General features: G+C 40.1%; 1 protein-coding gene across 2 annotated transcripts in view; it reads right to left on the bottom strand.

The window, feature by feature from the left end:
- The window catches only part of LOC108701776, a 38,654-nt gene extending 25,885 nt beyond the window's left edge, over positions 1-12,769 (bottom strand). The window contains exons 1-3 of one of the 2 annotated variants that reach the window (XM_041576228.1): positions 12,592-12,769; positions 10,788-10,885; positions 99-3,847 (exon numbers count right to left, since the gene is read on the bottom strand). In XM_041576228.1, the coding sequence (XP_041432162.1) occupies positions 99-3,797 (3,699 nt within the window). In that variant the 5' untranslated portion in view covers positions 3,798-3,847; positions 10,788-10,885; positions 12,592-12,769. The remainder of the gene's footprint in view (positions 1-98; positions 3,848-10,787; positions 10,886-12,591) is intronic. The other variant, XM_018236801.2, reaches the window with a different exon arrangement.
- Positions 12,770-24,320: the final 11,551 nt, after the last annotated feature.

The raw sequence follows: 24,320 nt of genomic DNA on the forward strand, positions 1-24,320 counted from the left end.
AGAACAGACTGTGAACTGTTATTTTGTTGAAAAAGAAAGGAAACTACTGTGTATACCCCTCAAATGATTCTGTGGCTCAACCCAGAACTTTTTCATACCTTTTGTTTGCTTGAGGGCTCAGGCAGGAATAAATCTTGAAGATCAGGATTGCCAGTCAAGTTTATATGAAAGTCTATGTTGTTGTTGACTTTATGCCTCACATCTATGGATGAAGTAAGAGGGACAGATCCTGATTTCTTGTCCTTACACATTTCAGGTAAGGTGGAGTAGATTGATGAACATTTCTTTTGCACAGCTGGAAGGGGGACACTTCTATTCAGACAGCACCATGTAGGTTTTGACTCGGTGCTTAAGGTTGAGAAGGTGACTTTCGTAGACTGGATGTTGAGTTTGTCTAAGGCCAACGATACACTGGCTGTTTTCACTACAGGGCATTGTTGCTCCTGAGTAGTTACTGCACTGGCCTGGTGGTTCCAGGGGGGCTTGAGGGCAGTTGGGTCAGTATAATATAGCACACTGCTTTGATCCTGGGAGGAGTTGGTAATAAAATTGAACGACATCTTGCCACCATTTTCTTTTTTCGGAGCACAGCTTTCCTCTGCTGCTGTTTTCATTGATGTTGACATTTGTTCATCACTTTCAATTCTAAGACACTGCAGTATCTGATCTGGGCAAGGAAGATCAGAAGAAATTACAAATCCACCACTGTAGAAAGGTTTCTCAGGTACAGTATAGTCTAAGGTCATTCCCCTCTGCAATATGCCTATAGGATGCCCCTGTCCCTCGACACTACAACTCTTATCTTGTGGACAGTGGGTAAACACTGAAGAGGAACAGGGATGTACATCATTCCAACTCACTTGTGTAGAAGAGATTGTTACATTTGTGAGCTTGGTGGCTTCTCCTCTATGGTGATCTGTCTCTGATTCATCATCTGCAAGATATGAGGTGTCTCTGTGCTCCATCAACTGCGTGGAGCTCAAAACATCAGCTGATTTTTTTCTTTCTTCAAATGAAATAACATATCCATTACCAAGCTTATCCTCAAGGGAAGAAGTAACTTGTGGTCCAGTAGCATGTAATTTGATTTGATAACTTGGAGAGAAGGCATTTTCTTTCTGTGTGGATAATGGCTCAGTAGACTGATAAACAGATTTCCATAGAATACTTGGTCCTACTTTCTCAGAGTGAACAACGCTTGTGTGAGCTTCCTTGGATTGTAAAGATGTAGAAGAGGATAAGATATTATTATTGAATAACTGCTTGTCTATGGTATCAGGCCCCCTGTTCATATCAATGTCTTCAATATTTCTTTTTAAATCAGTCGTTTCTGTTGATGTTGGGAATGTGCATATATCATTATTTTTGTATTCAGAATGAGAGGGAATCTCTCTTTTTATACATTTGTTATTTACTGTGGTCGATCTATCTTTATGAGTTTCCACTTTGGGTTTTTTGCTTTTTGAAGGAGACTGTACACAATTTGGAATGAAGACTTTGCTGTCCTCTGTCTTTGAAACACTGGTGACCTTGCACCGTTCATTATTAACCTTGCTTAAAACCATGTCCAAGCCAGAAGATGATATATCAGTTTGCTGGTTTCTCAGTGGCTTAAGATCATTTTCCAAATCACAAAAAATATTTTGAGCAGATGGAATAGATTTCATTCCTGAGTTTAATAAGTTTGGAATATCTTTGGAGGGAATACTATCTTCACTGGGTATCTGATGTTCCATTGTTCTTTGCTGTGTTTTGTCTCCTGATGGGATTCCAAATGAACATTTGACCTGGGAGCTTAAATATGAATTGTTGGAGGCCAAACTTGCAGATGAAGGCCTTGGTTGTGAAGTGTGACACTCACCAGACTTCACCGCAGAAGTAAAATTCTGCCAATTCTCTTCATTATTCAACAGTTCATCTGGTGCTGACGCATCTTGCTTTGATTTCCTCGTGCCCTCATTCTTCTTGATTTTTTGGTAAAATTTTTTGAATGTTTCATCCCCATACATTTGCCACTTCTCATGAGAAAACATGTTTGCTTTCTTTTGAGATCCTTTCTTATTCATGGATTTACTATTAGAACCTGATCGATCAACAGCGTTTGTCTTTTTATTCTTTATTTCTTCAGAACCATGGCTTTCGCAAGGGTGAGGCTGTGGTATCTCATCTACAGCCGTTTGCCTAACAAGTCCTCGAGGATGACTGCTTGAAAGGTCTACAGTACAGGACACTGCTGTATTGGTGAGAAAGAGATTGGCAAAGCTTGCGTCTAAAGGCTGTTTTTTGTGGCAACTCTGCCTGTTCATATGAATATCGATTTTATCTGGAGGTACCCTTTGCCTATCCACAAATGGCAGAGAGTTACTGCGGGCCAATGTCATGCAGTCTATAGTTGTGGAGAACTGAGTAGGTACAGAATGAAAAAAGAGAGGCTTATTTTTCTCGGGTGGAGTGAAGATAGACTTGGCTGAGCATAATGATACTTTCTTTCTGTTCATATCAAAAGACTTCATATCAAAGTGAAAGGAATCTTTAAAAGTGTAAGGCATCGGGAGATCAATACTACCTTGTTTTGACAAAGCTGTCTTTCGTGGACGAACATTGTCCAGGTGCGTATCATCAACCACTGCTTCATTTTGTGAAATTAGCAAGGATATTCGTTCCTCCAGTGTCTTTATCCCCATTTTATCTCCGAATTCTGTGGCAGAGGTGCTGATACTTGTGCCGAGCAGGTTTTCAGACTCCATGCTGCTCTCTGACAGACTATGAAGAGGACTACCTGTAAACATCTGGAGGTCGGCACTGTCTGAGTGGGACAAATATCCAGAGTCCGTGCTCTCACACTTCTTCAGTTTACGCTCAGAGGGACTGCTATCCCTTTGTTTATCCACAAAGGATTCCTGCTGTCTTTGCAGGTAAATCTGTTTAGTGGATGTGGGAGAACGTTGACCCTTCAGCATTCCCTTTTGGTTTGATAAAGTTGATAAGACAAATGGAAAAGAATCTTGCTTGGTCTCCTCTAGTGTTCTCCCACTGTTCGTCTGAGAAAAATGGACAGGTACAGTTGTTTCATTTCCTGAGATTAGAGAATGAATGTGTTCCTTCATAGCGACCCTACTGTCTGATGTATTATTTTGAGCTTCTTTGCCTACAGTATGGGATCCTGAGGGATATTCTCCAACCTGCTTAGCAGCTTTCTCATCTTGACAATTACCACAGTCAGAATCATAGCTCATTTTGGAATTATTTACATGGGTCTGTGTCTTGCGGTGTTTGTACAGGTTGCTCTGCGTTTTAAATGAAATACCACAAGTGACACAGGGAAATGGCCTTTCTCCCGTATGTGAGCGAATGTGCTTCTCCAGAACACTTGGTTTCAAGCAATCTCTCCCACAATGTGTACATATGTGTTTCCCTGCATTCTTTGACTTGCTTAGAGGGGTTCCTATGAGACTGGGTGAGCTGTTGGGTTGTAGAATCGGTAAAGTGTTTAAGATTTTCAATGTAAGAGTAGGGGCTGGGGATGTTTGGGTTATAGCTGGTGTTTGTGGGCTTATTATCACAGACATATTAGAACTGTCCACTGGTAAGCCTTGACCACCAGTTGTCAACTGGAATGATGGCTGAATATTCCCTTGCTGAGCCAATTGACAAAGTGGAACAGTAAGAGCCTTTAAGAATACAGCTTGTGGAGATACCCCCTCATTTTCCTTGGGAGGTTTGGAAGAGATACCGCTGGCAGCAGATGTGGGCCATGGAAACTCCGTTGACAAGACCGAGCTACTTGAAATTTCCATTTTGAGTGGTTCTCATCGAAAATCCCGGAGGCTCTCATCAACCAGCTCTTCTGTCATAGGAAAAAAAAATGTTTTTATCAGAAGTGATTGATCTGAAAGCAACAATCACCAATGTACTGTAGCATTACATTTATAACATTTTCTTACTCTTTTATAACCCAATAATACATTTTTGGAACATTTCAGAAGGTTTCATTGTCAACAGAGGGAGGCACCATTTAATAGCTCACAACCGCCAAAGGATACTGTTTATTCAGTTTCAGTATTTTCATTCCCATAAGTGGAAATCTCTTTCTAAGTAATAATATTCCGTATGCATCTTTGCAGCCTGGGACTCATCATAGGGTGTTTCTGACATTGTTATAGAAAGTTTCGAGATATCATTTTAAAACTATAATAATAATTGAAATGATAGATTATTTTACCAATTATTTCTTCAATATGAGTTAATGTCCAGGGCAAGAATAACAGCCCCCAGAAGTAAGACAGCTTGTTTCCACCATCAGATTAAGCTTGTCTGTGACACTGGCCTCAAGTGAATCCAGGTGCTTCACTATTAAGACATTCAGAAGAACTAAGCTGCCTACTGTCCTCCACTGTTATTATCACTCTTCATCCCCTGTGAATCCACGTCAATATCATGATCTAGTTCACAAGCAAACAGGATGCCACAAATACCATTGTAAATATCAAAGGCAGGCTGGAATATTGCATACAATTGTCTATGTCGAAGTATACTTCTGACATGAAAAGAGAAGAGCATTCTATCCATGTAATTATCCATATTGAGGAGCAATACAGTAAATTAAAGAGTCTTTCCAAGAACATTCAAGTGAGCAGGGGAGGTGCCAGCCTTTAAAATAAAAGGATAATGGTTGGCTCAGCCAAAGGGTTAGCTGTTTTATGACATGACCTATATGTAGGAGAGGGCAATGGAAGCATAAAAGCTTTCATGCCATAATAAATTCGTGAACATGGGAACCAGCTGGGAGATACGGATTGGAGCTTAAAAAGCAGAAATGTGCTGCCATTCCTTGTAGCCGTAAATGTTATAATTCAAGGAACTGGAGATTATATAATCGTCTGACGGCATTCAAATCAACAGCCAGATTTTGACTTACACAACATGGTTTTATTTAAGATTTGGAATGATGAGATCTGAAACTCTGATCAAAAGGCAACAACCTACTCTAATCTGTTGAGCAATTTCCATTCAACCAGATGGAAAGTTCTAGCAGGGAACAATTTCTTGCCTGTTACAGTGCATATCAGGGAGCACAGTGGGTTGGGTGTAGAAGCAAAGCTCTCAAATAATATTATTCCTCTGTCTCCTTACTGAAGAAATGAATTACACAAGGCAATATCCAGTCACTGCAGGTGCTCTGTTTTGCTGCCCACATTCCCATGGCCTAGTTCTGCTCTGTGTTTTGACATAAGACTTGGGATTTCTTGGTTCGGCTATAGTCTCTGTTGTCTGGAGATCCATCCCCCACAATATTGTAAATCACAATCGCACATAAAAGCTACTTTGTGTCAAATATGGAGTCAGGCAAAACGTTTCATTCATATTTTTAGCTCTTCTCATCGCAGTGTGAATGAAAGCAAAGTACTGTATATACCATAAAATTATGGCAGCATAGGTATTCCCCTGTACTAAGCACAATTCAGAATGAACAGCCCCCTAAGTTTGCTCATAGTCTGTACAGAGAGATACCATAAAACTATGGCAGCATAGGTATTTCCCTGTACTGAGCACAATTCAGCAGGAACAGTCCCCTAAGTTTGCTCATAGTCTGTACAGAGAGATACCATAAAACTATGGCAGCATAGGTATTTCCCTGTACTAAGCACATTTCAGCAGGAACAGTCCCCTATGCTTGCTCATTGCCTGTACAGAGAGATACCTCAAAAAATGTGCCAAATATATAGATTGATCTTTAAAATATTTTCTGATTATAAAGATAATCGAGAAAGTATCAAGAAACTTTAAGCTTTAATTCAGTGTTTTGAACAAAAAGGTTGCATAAAAATGTGAGGAACTAGAGCCTTTTTTAACACAATCACTTAATTTCAGGGGCTCAACAGTAATTGGACAAATTAAAAAACTGAAAATAAAATGTTCATTTCTAATACTTGGTTGAAAACCCTTTGCTGCCAATGACAGCCTGAAATATTGAACTCATGGACATCACCAGATTCTGGGTTTCCTCCTTTTTAATGTTCTGCCAGGCCTTTACTGCAGCGGCTTTGTTTGTGGGCCTTTCTGTCCGAAGTTTATTCTTCAACAAGTGAAATGCATTGGGTTCAGATCAGGTGACTGACTTGGCCATTCAAGAATATTCCACTTCTTTGCTTTAATAAACTCCTGGGTTGCTTTGGCTGTATGTTTGGGCACAAAATAATGGTAAATAGAAGCTAAGGTGTTGTGTAAGCTTGGTGCATTCCATGGGAACTCCACTCTAGGAGTGCAATGAGTTGCACCAACACCAGTGGTGTAATCTGAAAGTGCCTGCCCCCCCGCATAAAAAATCTTTGAGGGGAGTACAGCATGGGAACCTCTAATCCTATGGTCGACTAATGCCTGCTGCTGCTAGTTTGCAGTGGGAGCTTAAATTTAAGTTAGGAGAGGTCTGGGTCTGTGGGGCCTGCTGTACTGTAGTTACACCACTGACCTACAGGACTTCCTTGTTCTGAATGAGGTGCAAACAATTGGGGTTATGTGGGAATGTCATTTTAGGAGTGCAAAGAGATGCAACTACAGGGATACCTTGTTTTGAATAATTAGTAATCTAGAGGCATACCATAGGAACTCTACATATGCAGTTACTTATTAAATCATGTCACTTCCACCTAAGGAATACAAAATACGATCATTTATCACACAAGATATAATTTACAAGATATTCATAGCTTTTGTGTATTATAAGGATATTATAAGTTACCATGTGACAGAAATTACATCAGCACTCACCGTTTATAACTGATCACATCAGAACTCAGGATATAATTTACAAAATATGCCGCGCGTCCGAAACGGGCAACCAGAATTTGACGCAGGCGACCAGAATTTTGACGCCAGAATTTTGACGCCAGAATTTTGACGCCAGAATAACGACTCCGACCCCCCCACAAAATGTACCTCCTACTAGAAATTTATAAAGATATCAGAAGTCACCTAGGAGTTATGTGACCTGTATAAAAGCACTCGGCCTGCGGCCTCGTACTTTTATATGGTCACATAACTCATCGGTGACTTATAATATCTTTATAAATTACAGTAGGGGGTACATTATCCACTATATATATATATATATATATATATATATATATATATATATATATAGTGAATAAAGTACCCCCTCTTGTAAATTATAAGGATATTATAAGTTACCGAGGAGTTTCATGACCATATATTTTTATACAGGTCATGGAAGTCCAAGGTAACTTCTAATATCCTCATATTTTGCAACAAGGGAAACTTTATTTTTTATAATACACACGTTTCAGTGAGTCATGTGACAGAAATGACATCAGAACTCACCGTTTATAACTGATGACATCAGTACTCACCGTTTATAAGGATATAATTTACAAGATATTCATAGCTTTTGTGTACTAAATATATATACTAATTGTACCATGTTAGCCAGTAAAAATGTTACAGGGCAACCATTTTTAAATAAAAAATAACAAAGTGGTATAAGGTGATACCTTTATTGGCTAAGATAATCACAGCAAGCTTTCTCTGGGATATATATATATATATATATATATATATATATATATATATATATATATATATATATATATATATATATATATATATATATATATATATATATATATATATATATATATGTATAGTGAATAAAGTACCCCCTCTTGTAAATTATATAGTGGATAATGTACCCCCTACTAGAAATTTATAAAGATATCAGAAGTCACCGAGAAGTTATGTGACCATATAACTCCATATACAGGTCACATAACTCCGAGGGGGGGTCAGGAGGGGGGGTCGGAGGGGTTGGCGTAGAAATTTTGGTCGCCAGTTTTGGGCACGCCGGCGTCCGTTTTGGATGCGCGTTGTGAAATTCCAACGCGCTGCATCAAATTCGGTGGCCTGGGGGCACCTGTTATAAACGGCACGTTCTGACGTCAGAGCTCACCGTTTATAAGGATATAATTTACAGTATGGTCCCATATGGAAATGACCAGACTGTAGATTATATAGTGAATAAAGTACCCACTCTTGTAAAATATAAGGATATTATAAGTTACCAAGGAGTTTCATGATCATATATGATTTTTATACAGGTCATGGAACTCCGAGGTACTCAATACAATGCACTAAATGCATAACAGGGGGACTATATAGAAGAGACTGGGCAAAGTCTAAGAAAGAGAAACACACACCACTGATTCACTGTAACCAATAAAAAAAAACTGCACACACCAATAGGAAATCATTCCAATGGCCCTCATCACTCTGTAAAGGATTTAAGAATTTTGGTTCTTAAGGGCAATTTTAAAACAGATAATGAAAGAAAAGTGTGGGAGTACAAACTAATGGAAACTTGGATTTTTTTTTATGGCTAATTATGTGGACTAAGAAAGGCCTGCACCAGATCAGAAATGCTAATTATGTGGACTAAGAAAGGCCTGCACCAGGTCAGAAATGCTAATTATGTGGACTAAAAAAGGCCTGCACCAGGTCAGAAATGCTAATTATGTGGACTAAGATAGGCCTGCTAATTATGTGGACTAAGATAGGCCTGTCAGAAATGCCAACATGTGTGGATCTGGACTAAGAGATCATATGGAATTCCTTTAATTCCACATTCCATTAATGAAGCCCTAATTTATATTCAGCATCTTTGACCCACATTATCTTTTACCTTATCTGCTTGTCTCTTGCAGATCCCCTTGTAAATTACCACAGCTTCATTGAGATCAGCTTGAAAAGGGAACTAAAATGTTCTGAAAGCTTGCTGTTATTATCTTAGTTAGCCAATAAAGGTATCACCTTTATACCACTTCCATCCCACTAAATTACACTGACCATGTGCCCTGGGATAAGAATGTTGATCAACAGGAGTCAGACAATTCATCACAGGCAGGAGACTGGCTTTCTTCATATTTAACTGCTCCAAATAGGGACAGAGAGAGAAGGAGGCAGCCGGGGAGGAGGCACATCATTGCTCCAAACCACAGTAACTCAGTATCAGAACCAGGTTTAATATATATTTTTATGGCTATTTTGTCTTGGGGACAATACTCTGTGTTATATGAAAGGAAACACTCCAGCTAGCTATTTATTAGTAACCAGGGATTCTTATCTTATGGGTTAGGACCTAAAACCAGGTACCATGCTAAGGATTCTGAAATTATATTACCCTTTTGCTTACTATATATAGACATATATATAGACATTAATAGACCCTGCTATTTCAACAGAGGAAATTATTAAGAACTCAAATACATTTTATATTATTCTAACTATCCTGGTACTGCACCTCCTGTACAATTTCCTTTTTCTTTATCAACAAGGGCAACCCTATAACTGTGACAGTGGTTATTATTATTATTATTATTAACATGTATTTATATAGCGCCAACATATTGCGTAGCACTGTAAAGTAAATGTGATTATACAACTAAATCACATGAATTATATACATAGAACATATGGAGTTACATACATCACAATCAATACAGGTACAAAAGGTGAGGAAGGCCCTATGCATAGGCATACAGTCTAAAGGGAAGGGAGTAATACACAAGGTGTGGGAGTGGTGAGTGGTTGGGGGAAAGATGGGGGTATATCTGTGCCTATATATTATACAGTTACATTATGTGCATATATGATATGGGGGTTACACTGTGACAGTGGTTGGAGGAAAGATGGGGGTATATCTGTGTCTATATATTATACAGTTACATTATGTGCATATATGATATGGGGGTTACACTGTGACAGTGGTTGGAGGAAAGATGGGGGTATATCTGTGCCTATATATTATACAGTTACATTATGTGCATATATGATATGGGGGTTACACTGTGACAGTGGTTGGAGGAAAGATGGGGGTATATCTGTGCCTATATATTATACAGTTACATTATGTGCATATATGATATGGGGGTTACACTGTGACAGTGGTTGGAGGAAAGATGGGGGTATATCTGTGTCTATATATTATACAGTTACATTATGTGCATATATAATATGGGGGTTACACTGTGACAGTGGTTGTGGGAAAGATGGGAGTATATCTGTGCCTATATATTATACAGTTACATTATGTGCATATATGATATGGGGGTTACACTGTGACAGTGGTTGGGGGAAAGATGGGGGTATATCTGTGTCTATATATTATACAGTTACATTATGTGCATATATGATATGGGGGTTACACTGTGACAATGGTTGGGGAAAGATGGGGGTATATCTGTGTCTATATATTATACAGTTACATTATGTGCATATATGATATGGGGGTTACACTGTGACAGTGGTTGGAGGAAAGATGGGGGTATATCTGTGCCTATATACAGTATTATACAGTTACATTATGTGCATATATGATATGGGGGTTACACTGTGACAGTGGTTGGGGGAAAGATGGGGGTATATCTGTGCCTATATATTATACAGTTACATTATGTGCATATATGATATGGGGGTTACACTGTGATAGTGACTAACAAAATCTGGAAGTAGAATCTCCCTTGAAATTCCATATTTCCTACTTAATAAGCCCAATTAGCACACAACTGAAAACAATTTCCTGTATTAAACTCAAAACACAAAAGTGGTTAAACGTTCTCTTCTCTGGACTGAGTAGATCTGCCCCAGCATTGTTTTTAATCAGTATCAGATGTGTTATAATAGAGACATAATTATTGGGAGGCTGTTGAATTGAGCCAAGACATTTTCGAGCACTAGCTCATAGGGAAAGATGGATAGCCAGGGGTCATTGTACTCACCGAGGGATCTGCTGAATGAAGATGGCGCTTTAACACCTTGTGCCTGAGCGGAGCTGGATTGACACATGCCGGAAACACAGAAGTTTCTTCATTTCCTGCTTAAAACAAAATACAAAATATTGAACCCACAAGTTTAATGCAGAGTAACACTGTCTACAATTCTCTCTTCTTGCACCCCTACGAGACCAGGATACATGTGACTAACCAGTGCAAGACACCCCCGGGAAACACCCTCTGTATCAGTGCAGCTGGCCTGGAGCAATAATTCGGCAAAGGAATATAACGTTGAACGCAGAGGCTTTCAAAAGGGGAAGTTGTGACACATGAAACAGAATTTCAGCATTTGCAACAAGCTAAGAGACTAGCAGGAGCTAAGTGGGTTAACCCTGTACTGCTCAAGAGAAAAATGTCATGGAAAGGGCAGGAAAGGTCACTCCTGAATATCTTTGTCCTCTCCTAAACCACTCTCAAAGCTTTGTATTTCCTGGGTTTCTATGGCTGTACTAGGCCTCAACCATTTCCTATTACAAGGTTCAGTGCAAATATTACTTTTATGGGATATTTTTTATTCCTCCAAACCAACCCCTAAGGCCCATGCCACACGCTGTGTATTCTCCACCAGTGCATTTAGGCTGGAAAAAAATGCAGAGCTACTTCCTTCTGACCCACCATCACTGTACACTGACTGCACTGACACCACTGCATTTTCAGGGTGAAAGGAATAGTGGATAGGCACTTGGTGGGACATGGACCTTACATTCCTATAATCTCTATTCAACTTTATAGCCATATACATTGTACTGTGCTCTCACCCTATAACTCCTCTTTTGGCCCATATAACCCTCACCTCTTACTCTTCCTACTGCTCCATATAAACTCTCCTATAACACCTCTTATTGCTCTATATAACTCTTCCCTCTAACCCCTCTTATTGATCCATAAACCTCCTCCTTCTAACTCCTCCTATTGCTCCATATAAGTCCTCCCTCTAACGCCTCCTATTGTGCTATATAACTCCTCCCTCTAATGCCTCCTATTGTTCCATATAACTCCTCCCTCTAACTCCTCCTATAACTCCCCCTATTGATCCCTGTAACTCCTCCTATAACGTCATATAACTCCTGCCTCTAACTCCAACTATTGATCCCTATAACTCCTCCTATAACTTCATATAACTCCTCCCTCTAACCCCTCCTATTGATTCCTATAACCCCTCCTATAACTTCATATAACTCCTCCCTCTAACTCCTCCTATTGCTCTTTATAACTCCTCCCTCTAATGCCTCCTATTGTTCCATATAACTCCTCCCTCTAACCCCTTTTTGATCCATATAACTCCTCCTTCTAACACCTCTTATAACTCCCCCTATTGATCCCTGTAACTCCTCCTATAACTTCATATAACTCCTGCCTCTAACCCCTCCTATTGATCCCTATAACTTCATATAACTCCTCCCTCTAACTCCTCCTATTTTCCCATATAACTCCTCCCTCTAACCCCTCCTTTTGATCCATATAACTACTCCCTCTATCACCTCCTTTAACTCCTCCCTATTGATCCCTATAACTCCTTCTATAACTTCATATAACTCCTCCCTCCAACCCAAGCTATTGATCCCTATGACTCCTCCCTATAACTCCTTCCTCTATCCCCTCCTATTGTGCAATATACCTCCTCCCTATAACTCCTCCTATCACTCCATATAACTCCTCCTTCAAATTCCTCCTATTGCACCATATAACTCTTGCTTTTGATGCACCTACCCCATGTGTTACCCTCTCTTCGGCTTGATGCTGCACTTACTGGCTTGTATGTTGGCGGGGAAAGAGAGCGCAACAAGTCGCCGCTGCCCTTATGCCTGAGAGTCTGCTGATGTTTTTGTTTCGGCAGATCAGAGCAGTGAGTCACGGAGCCAAAACGTGAGCGTGTGACAGGCAATGGAGGGGGGCATGGGGTGCACACGCTTTACAAGTAACTGTGACTCACAACACTGAGTACAAAATGCATCTGTGGAAAACAGAAAGGGATGAGTCAGAGTTCTGCCTCTGTACACTAGTATTATTAACCAATATACTCACTCCTGCCGTTCCTGTGTATTCATCTTTATCTTTTCCTTTCTCTATGTAAATACTGGGGATCAGTTATCACTCCCACAGATCCTGCACATTCAGATCCTCATCCTTCCCTTTCTCTATGTAAATACTGGGGATCAGTAATTAAACCATCTGCTGATAAGATGAATCTGTACCATATCACAAGTGATACAAGCATTGCACATTCACACACTGCTGTTCTACCTGCTCACAAATGACAAGTTACACCATACTAACAAGAATACCCCTTCCCAACCAACTAAATATATTTTATACCATCAGCAAGGAAAATGACAGCCTGCCCATGATGGAGGATCTACGGTCCTAGATTTAAATTGACACTATTGGAAAAACTTGTTGCCTAGCAACATGTTATTCCCGTCAAGCTCATAAACCTGACCTTCTGCTGGCAGGAAAAGGGTTACAATTATAAAATAATGCCCTTTGGAAAATTCAAAGGGGGTGTAAACCCAAAAATAAAATATTGACTAATTAGAGAAATTGCAATTTATAGTTGCATTCATGACACATGTTTAACAGTTATTTGCCACTAGTTATCATTGCAGTTGCAATGCATTGTGCTTAGTATATGAGAATATATATGCTGCCATAGTGTATAATCTATGAGCTAATTTAGGGGACTGTTCCTGCTGAATTGTGCTTAGTACAGAGGAATACCTATGCTGACATAGTTTTATGGGATCTCTCTGTACAGACTATGAGCAAACGTAGGGGCTGTTCCTGCTGAATTGTGCTAAGTACAGGGGAATACCTCTCTTTACAGAAGGCACTGGAGTTAATATTCGCTTTGGTCACTATTCTGGTTTGGGGAAGTACAAGGTACATTACAGAAACACAGAATAGACAATGGATAAAGCAAAGCAGAGGAGACTCTACATTAAAGGGGTGGTTCACCTTTCAGTTAACTTTTAGTATGTCGTCGAATGGCTAATTCTATGCAACTTTTCAATTGGTCTCTATTATTTATTTTGTTTATAGTTTTTTAAATTATTTGTCTTTTTCTTCTGATTCTTTCCAGCTAAATGGGGGTCACTGACCCATGAAACAAATGCTCTGTAAAGGACAATTTGTTTGTTATTGCTACTTTTTATTGCTCATCTTTCTATTCAGGCCCTCTCCTATTCATATCCCAGCCTCTTATTCAAATCAAGGCATGGTTGCTATGGTAATTTTGACCCTAGCAACTAGACTGTTGATACAGCAAACTGGAGAGCTGCTGAGCTAAATAAGTCAAAAACCATAAATAATGAAAACCAATTGCAAATTGTTTCAGAATGTCACTCTGTACATCATAATTAAAGTTAATTTAAAGGTGAACAACCCATTTCTCAGTTATACCCATGAAATGACAGAGCCGGTTGACAAGCTGTGTGACTGGCGGGTCCATCCATCCCATTCCACTCTCCTTCCACTTATTTCTTAAACTGTATCTCCAAAAACATATTTTCCATATTCCCTCCTTTCCTCCCACTCACTCGAAGACTTTAGATTTATCTTTAATCCTTCCCAACAGCCCAATTTTCTCCAAATGGGATCATAGAGTTCAAATGCCGCAGCCACTCAGTTTCATAACATATATATGAGATTTAATGGGAAAATCAGACCTTTGGATGAATCCACATTCCATACATTTATGAGCATATTTATTAAAGAAGGGGCAAGGTGCACATCTAATTTGAGTAAATATCTGACAAGGGAGGGTTTTACAAGCAAGAAAATTGGCCTTGTTCAAAGAGTGGAAGGGAAACAACGAGTTCAATCCCCCATTTGATTGCATTTTGCACCCTACCTGCATTAGGCAGAACTATATTCATGTTATTCCAATAGTCACTATAGGGTTCCTTTGAGCCTGGACACTAACTATAAAAACATGGCACCGTTTAAAGGGGTTGTTGATCTTAAAGTTAACTTTTGGTATGTTCTAGAGCAGTGATCCCCAACCAGTAGCTCGTGAGCAACATGTTGCTCTCCAACCCCTTGGATGTTGCTCAAACCTCAAACCAGGTGCTTATTTTTGAATTTCAGGCTTGGAGGCAAGTTTTAATTGCATAAAAACTAAGTATAGTGCCAAGCAGAGCCTCCTGTAGGCTGCCAGTCCACATAGGGGCTACTAAATAGCCAATCACAGTCCTTATTTGGCACCCCAAGGCAGGGGGACGTTTTCATGCTTGTGTTGCTCCCTAACTCTTTTTACATTTGAATGTGGCTCACGGGTAAAAAAGGTTGGGGACCCCTGTTCTAGAGAGTGATATTCTGAGATAATTTACAATTGGTTTTAATTTTATATTATTTGTGGTTTTCGAGTTATTTTGCTTTTTCTTTAGCAGCTCTCCAGGTAGCAGTTTTAGTAATCCGGTTGGTAGGATCCAAATTCCCCTAGCAACCATGCATTGATTTGAATAAGAGACTGCAATATGAATAGGAGAGGCCTGAACAGAAAGATGAGTAATACAAAGTAATGATAACAATAAATTTGTAGCCTCACAGAGCATTTCTTTATTAGATGGGGTCAGTGACCCCCATTTGAAAGCTGGAAATAGTCAGACGAAAAAGGCAAATAATCCAAAAACTATAAAAAAGAGAAAAAATGACAGCCATTAGAACTATCCATTCTATAACATACTAAAAGTTAACTTTAAGGTCAAGCACCTGATCAATAAGACCTTTAACTTTAAGACCTGTCACTTGCTTCACTTCCATTTCTGAGCACAATACTCCCCTTTGCCTTGGTATTCTGGTCTGCAATGGATCTGTCAGTAAGGCACAAATCACAATGACTTCTGGCCCTTCAGCAGTGTCTGGACTTGCTGACTTTAGGCCATATTAACCCACTAAAATATTTATTCTAGAAAGAAACCCAGGGTACCCACACCAATGGGCAAATTGGATGACAAAAGGGCATCCATTGTATCAAAAAGCATAGAAAAGGTTTCTTGGGTGCAGTAAATTCTCCTAGTAAGCAAGGCAAAATATTGGAAAGCAAAACATTTAGGGTCAGATTTATCAAGGGTCGAAGTGAATTCGAGGGAATTTTCGAAGTAAAAAAAAAATCGAAATTCTAAGTAATTTTTTGGATACGAAAAGGATACTACGACTTTTTGATTCGATTCAAATTAAAAATAGTTAGAATATTCGACCAATCGATAATCGAAGTACTGTCTCTTTAAAAAATCGTTCCATTGTACGGTAAAATTGTTCGAATCTTTTGATTTGAAGGATTTAATCGTTCAATCATTCGATTTTACTTCGACCGCAGAACAGCCAAATTCGATGAAAAAAAGTTTGAATTCGATATTCGAATTCAAAGTATTTTAATTCAATGGTCGAATTTCGAAGTTCGAAGCCAATAAAACATGTAAATAAAAGCAATCAGACCAAAAAAATTGTGAATTCAAACAGCATTACAGCAAAAAGGAAAATACATTTCAAGTTCATTTTTAAATATGTAAATGTTACCAGAAAGAATGGGACCCTTTGCATCAGAGAGAGGTGAATTGGTTGAAGGGAGCAGGGAAAAAGCAGAAATTTTGAACTGGTTTTTTTTTCTTCATTTGTCTCTACAATTTAGGAACCACTTGATAATAGTTGCCTTTTTAATAGACCTAATTCTGACAATGGTGAGGTGGATATTAATGAGCTGAAGAGAGTGCAGAGATGTGCAACTAGACTGGGAAAGGAAATGGAACAATGAAACTATGAGACTGTCAAGGTTGAGGTTGTTTCTCAGGAGAAAAGCTTGTGAGGGGACATGATTACTCTTTACAAGTACATTAGATAACATTATAGCCAGATAGCAGGAGATTTTTCCCATAGAAAAGATCAACGCACCAGAGGCCACCCCTTTAGACTAGCGGAACAGAACTTTCATTTGAAGCAGCGTAGGTGCTTCTTCACAGCGGGGTTGGGGAATGTTGTGATGACAGATTCTATTAATGCCTTTAAGAGGGGTGTAGATGACTTTTTGAACAAGTATAATATGCAAGACTAGTGTGAGCTTAAGATGTACAGTTAGTAAGTATATATGTGTGTGTATAAATATATATGCTCAGAAGCTAGACTTTTGCCTTTTTTTTAACCCAAATGAACTATGTAACTATATATTGGCATTGTTGGTGCCCATAATTGGCAGCTGGCTTGCCAAGGGTACCACGTGCCAGATCAAATAGTTAATAAGAGAATGCAGAGAACTGCAAGGAGTTTTGTAAAGGAAAAATCATGTTTCATTTTCAACATTTTGATATGTGTAAAGAGGCACTGGTGGAAGGAAATAAAAGGTTAAACCCCTTGTCGTGTGATTTTGTACACCCACGCAGAGCTGCAGTGGCAGGAACATTATGAGCAGGAACACCACACTACCAGTTATGGTCATTAAAGCTCTACCCACGCCATGACAAACGTGCCCCTGGATCACACAAGCAACAAGAAAAAAAAGAAGCACAAGAAAGGAAGGAACTCGTTTCAAACTCCTCCCCTTGCAATGGGGTGCACCCATTACCTGCCGGGTTAGGGTCACATGCGGGTGCTGAATGGGCAAGTTAGGGTTGGGTGTAGGTCGACTTTTTGTCGACCCACACATCACTATTGTATATATATATTGCGGCCTGGGTGGGTCTTTGTCAATTAAATCATGAAACTAAAAGAGTCTATGACTGGGACACAATTACCAAATGTATCAAATCCAGCCCTCAAATTGGTGGACTCATGATTAAATGTAGCCCAAAGCAGACCAATTGTCTCCTACTGTAAGGTAACTCATCTTGCTCATATATTATAAGATTGCTGTTTAAACACCAATTTAAAGAAATAGCAATTTTTTATATATATATGAGCACAGAATCAGGTAATTAATGTGAAGGGGTGTCTGGCAATTTTTTTTTCAAAGCAGAATGGATATATAACGAAACTGAAAAGATTTACTAGATGTAATTCCTATATTAAGACTACTTACTGTAGGAGCACCAACCCAGTATCACTTACACAATTAGCAGTACAATGCGGAACTGTTACTATCCTCCTACTGTAAGGCTACTGTAACACCTAGCACAGAATTACTGACAGATCATACAGTATGTAGCGGAACTGCTCCTGACCTCTTAATGTAAGGCTACTGGAAAACCCGGCACAGCATTACTCTGAGATATCATACAGTTAACAGTAAAAGCTGAAACTGTCCAGCCCTCCTACCTATTTAATCTTTCGCTCACAACTGGAGTGTTTCCTTCTCAACTAAAACATGCTCTTGTCATCCCCATTCTGAAAAAACCCTCTCTTGATCCCTCCAATCTTGACAACCTTCGACCTATCTCTCTGCTACCTTTCATCTCTAAACTACTTAAGTGCCTAGTCTACAACCGACTAACCTCATTCCTCTCTGACAATAACCTGCTGGACCCCCTAAAATCTGGTTTTAAGCCACAACACTCCACAGAAACTGCCCTGACTCGACTAACTAATGACCTTTTAACCGCTAAAGCCAACAATCATTTCTCACTACTAATACTGCTTGATCTCTCAGCCGCATTTGACACTGTAGATCACCCTCTCCTCCTCCAGTTGCTTGGCCTTCGTGACACAGCCCTGTCCTGGTTCTCTTTTTACATCACCAATCGTTCCTTCAGTGTCTCCTACAATGGAGTATCATCTTCTCCCCTACCTCTTTCTGTTGGAGTTCCTCAAGGCTCTGTCCTGGGACCATTACTATTCTCCCTCTATACTTCCTCCATCGGCAAATTAATAAATTCGTATGGTTTCCACTACCACCTCTATGCTGACGATACTCAGATCTATCTCTCATCTCCTGATCTCAACCCAGAACTCCTAACTCACGTCTCCTCCTGCCTGTCCGCTATCTCTACCTGGATGTCGCAACGCTACCTTAAATTAAATCTCTCTAAAACTGAAATGGTTCTCTTTCCTCCAACTAACACCAGTAACATCCCGGAAGTAGCCATCATAGTTAACAATTCCACTATCACCCCCTCTCCCCAGGCCCGGTGCCTTGTGGTTATCCTAGATTCTGCCCTGTCATTCACTCCTCATATCCAGTCACTTATTAAATCATGTCACTTCCACCTAAGGAACATATCCAAAATACGATCATTTATCACCCAAGACGGTGCCAAAATTCTTATTCACTCTCTCATCATATCACATCTAGACTACTGTAACTCTCTTTTAATTGGCCTCCCCCTCCAGAGACTGTCACCTCTCCGGTCCATAATGAACACTGCTGCAAGGCTCATATACCTCAGCAACCGCTCCTCCTCTGCCTCGCCATTCTGTCAATCCCTGCACTGGCTTCCATTACCTTTCAGAATCAAATTCAAATTAATGACACTGACTTTCAAAGCACTTCATAACTCTTCCCCACCCTACATCTCTGAACTCATTTCTATATACTCACCCAACCGCTTACTACGCTCCTCTACTGACCTGCTACTCAACTCTTCTCTCATTACCTCCTCACATGCTCACATTCAAGACTTTGCAAGGGCTGCACCTCTCCTCTGGAACGCTCTCCCACGGTCTGTCCGACTTTCTCCCAACCTTTCTGCTTTCAAGAAATCTCTGAAAACGCACTTCTTTCGAGAAGCCTACCCTCACTCTGCTTAACTACCAAATGCAACACCGCATACAATACCACATTTCTCACCCACTTAATTTGATCTTGCCCACTCCCACACCTTGTGTATTACTCCCTTCCCTTTAGACTGTATGCCTATGCATAGTGCCTTCCTCACCTTTTTGTACCTGTATTGATTGTGATGTTTGTTACTCCATATGTTCTATGTATGTAATTCATGTGATGTAGTTGTATAATCACATTTACTTTACAGTGCTACGCAATATGTTGGCGCTATATAAATACATGTTAATAATAATAAAATAAATACTGTAATGATACTGTAAGCACCAGCAGGGAGTAGGTTCCCTTAAAACACCACTGTCTACATCCTACTGATAGATTGTTTAAGGTAGACTTCCCCTTTAATCTGTCTCCCTTTACATACAGTATGCTAAAAAGCTGATTGTAAGCTTGCCAATGATTGTTTTGGCTTGTGAGCTTGTGAATGTTCTGCGAGGGCTGTTAAAATATTGTTCATTTGCTGTCAGATTTTTTATTCCCACAATATGATACTTGGACGATGCATATTTTGCTTCTGGAGTTTATGACACTGTAATTGAGGTGGGCTTCCCGCCAGGGGACCTGTGATCAGAAGGGTCGGATCAGACAGCAAAGATATGTATATCAGAACCAACTGGGACTAGTGCTAATTGGTCAGACAGAAAGAGGAACATGTTAAGCATATTACACGGCTATGGAAGGAATGGGAAGAATGATGACTTATATGATGTCAACATAAGTCTTATTTCTCACACACCCACAGATGTCAGCGCCTGTCTTTAGTGGGTTCAAGCTGAAGCCCCAAGGACTAATATTTGACTTTACACATTTGTGGTGCTTTGCTTTATAACTGGCTATATACGGGCAAACAGTGCCTGCCGATTTGGCCACTTCTTACTGCTTCAAGGGGCCAAACAACAAACAAGTTGTATATGACATGGGCTTTGTCCTTCATTAAAACTGGCCATAGATGTTGAGATTTTTAAAAGATCTGAGACCACGATTATCTCGGAACGATCGTACAAATTGTCCATCAACTAAAAAGACCATTTGCCAGGAAAACAAAGGGTAGCTGCCTGCTTGGCCCTGCAAACATACAGTAGATAGATTGCACTGGGACCGACAAAGATTTTTTAACCTGGCCGATCAATTTCCTGACAGATATCAGCCAAAAAATCGTAAGATGTTGATCGTTCGAATCCCACTAACCACACGATAATTTCGAAGGATTGGTCGGACTTCGCTAAAATCGGTCATTCGGCAAGAGAAATCTTTGCATCCATGGGGACCTTAAGACTTCTCTCAGCAGGTCTCCCGTATGATTTTTGGGCCACTGGTCTATTGATTGGATCCGCCCAGTCTGGCCCACCATGTGCCAGTGTATGCACAGTATTTGTATGAATGTAATGGAACAGTCGCTGGTACATGTTTGGCACTAAATTGTGTAACTGTGTAGCCATGGAGAAGGGATAAGCATGTGAACTGTATTTTGAGTTTATGGCTGTAAGTATCAGACCCAGTTAACTCAGAGAGACATGTTTGTATAGGAAGCACTCTATGCCAATATGTATAGCAAAGTACTAAAAAACCTACTTAATTCAAACAATCTGTTCACTGTCTGTGCCTCTGGTAGCTGCTCTCTGACGGGAATGGCAGGCTTGCAATAATCCTTGGTGACTTTAATTGTCACATCGATGATCCTTCACTACCTTGGTCCTTTCTTTTCTCCATCTCACAGTTACCTCCTTTGAACTCCAGTAGATGGGCATATCAACCCATAAGGATGGCCACGTTCTGGATCTAGTCTTCATCAAAAATCTCTTCCCACTTTCTTATCATTATCTTCATTTTATCACTCTCCTTCCTCCAACTACTGACCTGCCAACCCTGGCTCCCCCTCTAAAGACCAGTCTCTCTTGCCTTAAGGATTCCTAATATTCTGGTTAAGAACTACAGCCACATTCTATCTTCCACCATCAACTCACATGCACCCTTACAGGCTCATTGTATTCATGATTCATGCCCATGGCTAAACTCCTGTGATTCTTGTGCATCTGTACTCAATCTGCAGATCGTATGTGGAGGAAAATCCATACACAAGCAGCCTTCATTCATTATAAATTCCACCTGTCATGCCCTATCAAAGGCCAAGAAAGACTACTACAGTATCCTCATAAACAATAATAAGCCTAATTCATGACACATGTTTTCTTTATTCAATTCCCTTCTAAATCCCTAACCAACTAAGGGGCAAATTTACTTACCTTCAAAGTTGCGCCAGCGTTGGCTTTGCCGCACTTTGCCAGGCGAAGTTTTGACAGGATGCGCTAATTCACTAAAATCCGAAGTTGCGCTCAGGGAGGCGAAATGTAGCTAAGTTGCTCTACCATTAATTCGTCAAGCAAAGCAAAGTTACGCTAGCGATGCCTAATTTGCATACGGCGCCAAGTTAAAGTACAATGGACTTGTATGTAGCAGCAAATACATTACACTACACAAGCCTGGGAAAGCTTCATAAAATAAAATAGAGTTGTTATTTTGCCCTATACATGTGCCCATTGTATAGTTTATGTGCCATATGTTAGGAAATGTACCCCCAAAAAAATTTACGATCTTTTTCAGCCTATCACCCTTAAAAAAGTAAAAGACGCCAGCTTTTTTGGGACTAAGAAAAAATTTCAACTTTTTTTGAAGCAAGCCCTATCTACTCTATTGCACTTCGCCATGGTGGCGAAGGCAAGTCTGGCGCAAGATGTAACGTTCAGTAAAATCCCCAAGTTAGTGAATTAGCGTAGTTACGTCCCTTCGCCATAGCGCAACTTCGCCTGGACAGAGTAGGTCCACTTCGCTAGCGAATTTACGCCAGCACTGACAAAGTAACGAATTGATATCACACTGGCAAATTTTCGCTAGTGTTAGCCACTTCACCCTATTGTAAATTTGCCCCTAAATCTCTCAACTTCCTACACTTCCACTCTTCTTCCTACACTCTCCTCATGGCTTTGCTCTCTTCTTAAAAAACAAAGTAAATTTCATCCACAATCCATCTACTAACGCAAACTATCTCCTCTTTTCTATGTCCTGTTCTGTCTTCCTTAATCTTTATGAACTTGTAACTGCCTTCAAAGCTTCAGAATACTGTTGGCCCCAGGCCTTTTTGTCTACTCATACTTTGCACCTACTCAGTTCTTCCTCACATCTTTAGCTCTCCGTACAGCTCTTCTTACCATCTCCAGATCTTTGTTATATCTCTAGGTCTTACTCACATCTCCAGCTCTTACTCACATCTATAGCTTCAGTTCTCCCTCACATCTTTAGTTCTTCCTCACATTACCAGCTCTTCCTCGCATCTCCAGCTCTTCCTCACATCTCCAGCTCTCAGTCACATCTGCAGTTCTCCCTCACATTTCCAACTTTTCCTCACATTTCCAGCTCTCCTTCACATCTATAGCTCTGTCACATCTTTAGTTCTCCTTCACATCTCCAGCTCTTCCTCGCATCTCCAGCTCTCCTTCACATCTTCATATATTTAATTTCCCTTCTCTATTCAGACAGGCTGTGCCAAGCCTATTATTGATCCTTTGGAGGACCTTGTAATGTGGAAAACTCAATGTAATAGCATCCTCAAACCACACAATACACCCCCAATGCAATATAACAAGGTTTGTTAGCGCTAGGGCAGTCTGTATCAATTAATTCATAATGACAGATGCTTTGGGAAGGAGGTTAAACAGCAGCTCCTTTCAGGTCAGGAAATGATTTAGAACTGATCACCTGTGAACTCTGTGTTCCAGCTCAAGCAGCACATTAGCATTTTCTGTCAATCACTGCAATAATGTTTGTCAAATGGGCACTGGCAATGATCTAGGGTTTAACCCCATGGCAATAGGAGAGACATTGTTCTTCTCTTCCATTCTGCAACAACAAGGCTCTCTCCTAGACAAGCCACGTGCTCTAAAACTAAAGCATGGTATAATGACAGAGAAAAGGCCAGAACCACGTTTGGGAAAAGCAAAACAATTAACAATATTTACTTTCCTTCCATGTGTTCCCCAATTACGAAACAGCAGAATGGCCAGTATCTAGATATTCCTACACTGACAGAAACGTGAATTTCTTAATATCTGCAAGAAGCTCTGCTCAGTTCAGATCATTATCCTGACACAGACAGGACTGAGGGGGAAAACACATGAGAAGGAGGGGGTCAGTCCCGCAGTTGACAGAGAAAGTGTTCCTGGTAACCAAGAAGAATGTAAGGTTGAATATGTGCTGTTATATAATAATAGAAAATTATACCAAAAAAAATCCCTGCTTATTTGTGCAGCCTGACAGCAGGAGAAATTAGTGGTACCAGGTGAAATTCATGGAGGTGACAAAAACATTCCCAAATTCATGCATATTTATATTTTAAAATATGTATATATTCTTTAATTACGGATGAGCTGCTGTTACTACAGGGTGCAGGTTAGAATATATGAGCCACTGGAACCTGCTTTCTGCTTATTCACCATCACCAAACACAGCACTGAACTTAAACACAGTGTAGAAGTTACAAAGCCCCCCTAGGATCCGCCACATGCTGCTTCAGCATCGATCACCCATATTCTATCAGGAGGTGCACTTCACCTTTAATTAGTCTCCTTCCAAGACAGCTGCCCGGCACAGCTCAGCCTACACCGCTCCAGGGTAAATTGCATATAGGTACAATGGTACTTACCACCATAAATCCTCACGCACCCCTATGGCGTGTTTTCACTTGCCTTCTCCTCGATGATTTCATCCCACCAAAAATA

Source organism: Xenopus laevis, chromosome 9_10L (assembly GCF_017654675.1).
Source record: "Xenopus laevis strain J_2021 chromosome 9_10L, Xenopus_laevis_v10.1, whole genome shotgun sequence".
Lineage (NCBI taxonomy): Eukaryota > Metazoa > Chordata > Amphibia > Anura > Pipidae > Xenopus > Xenopus laevis.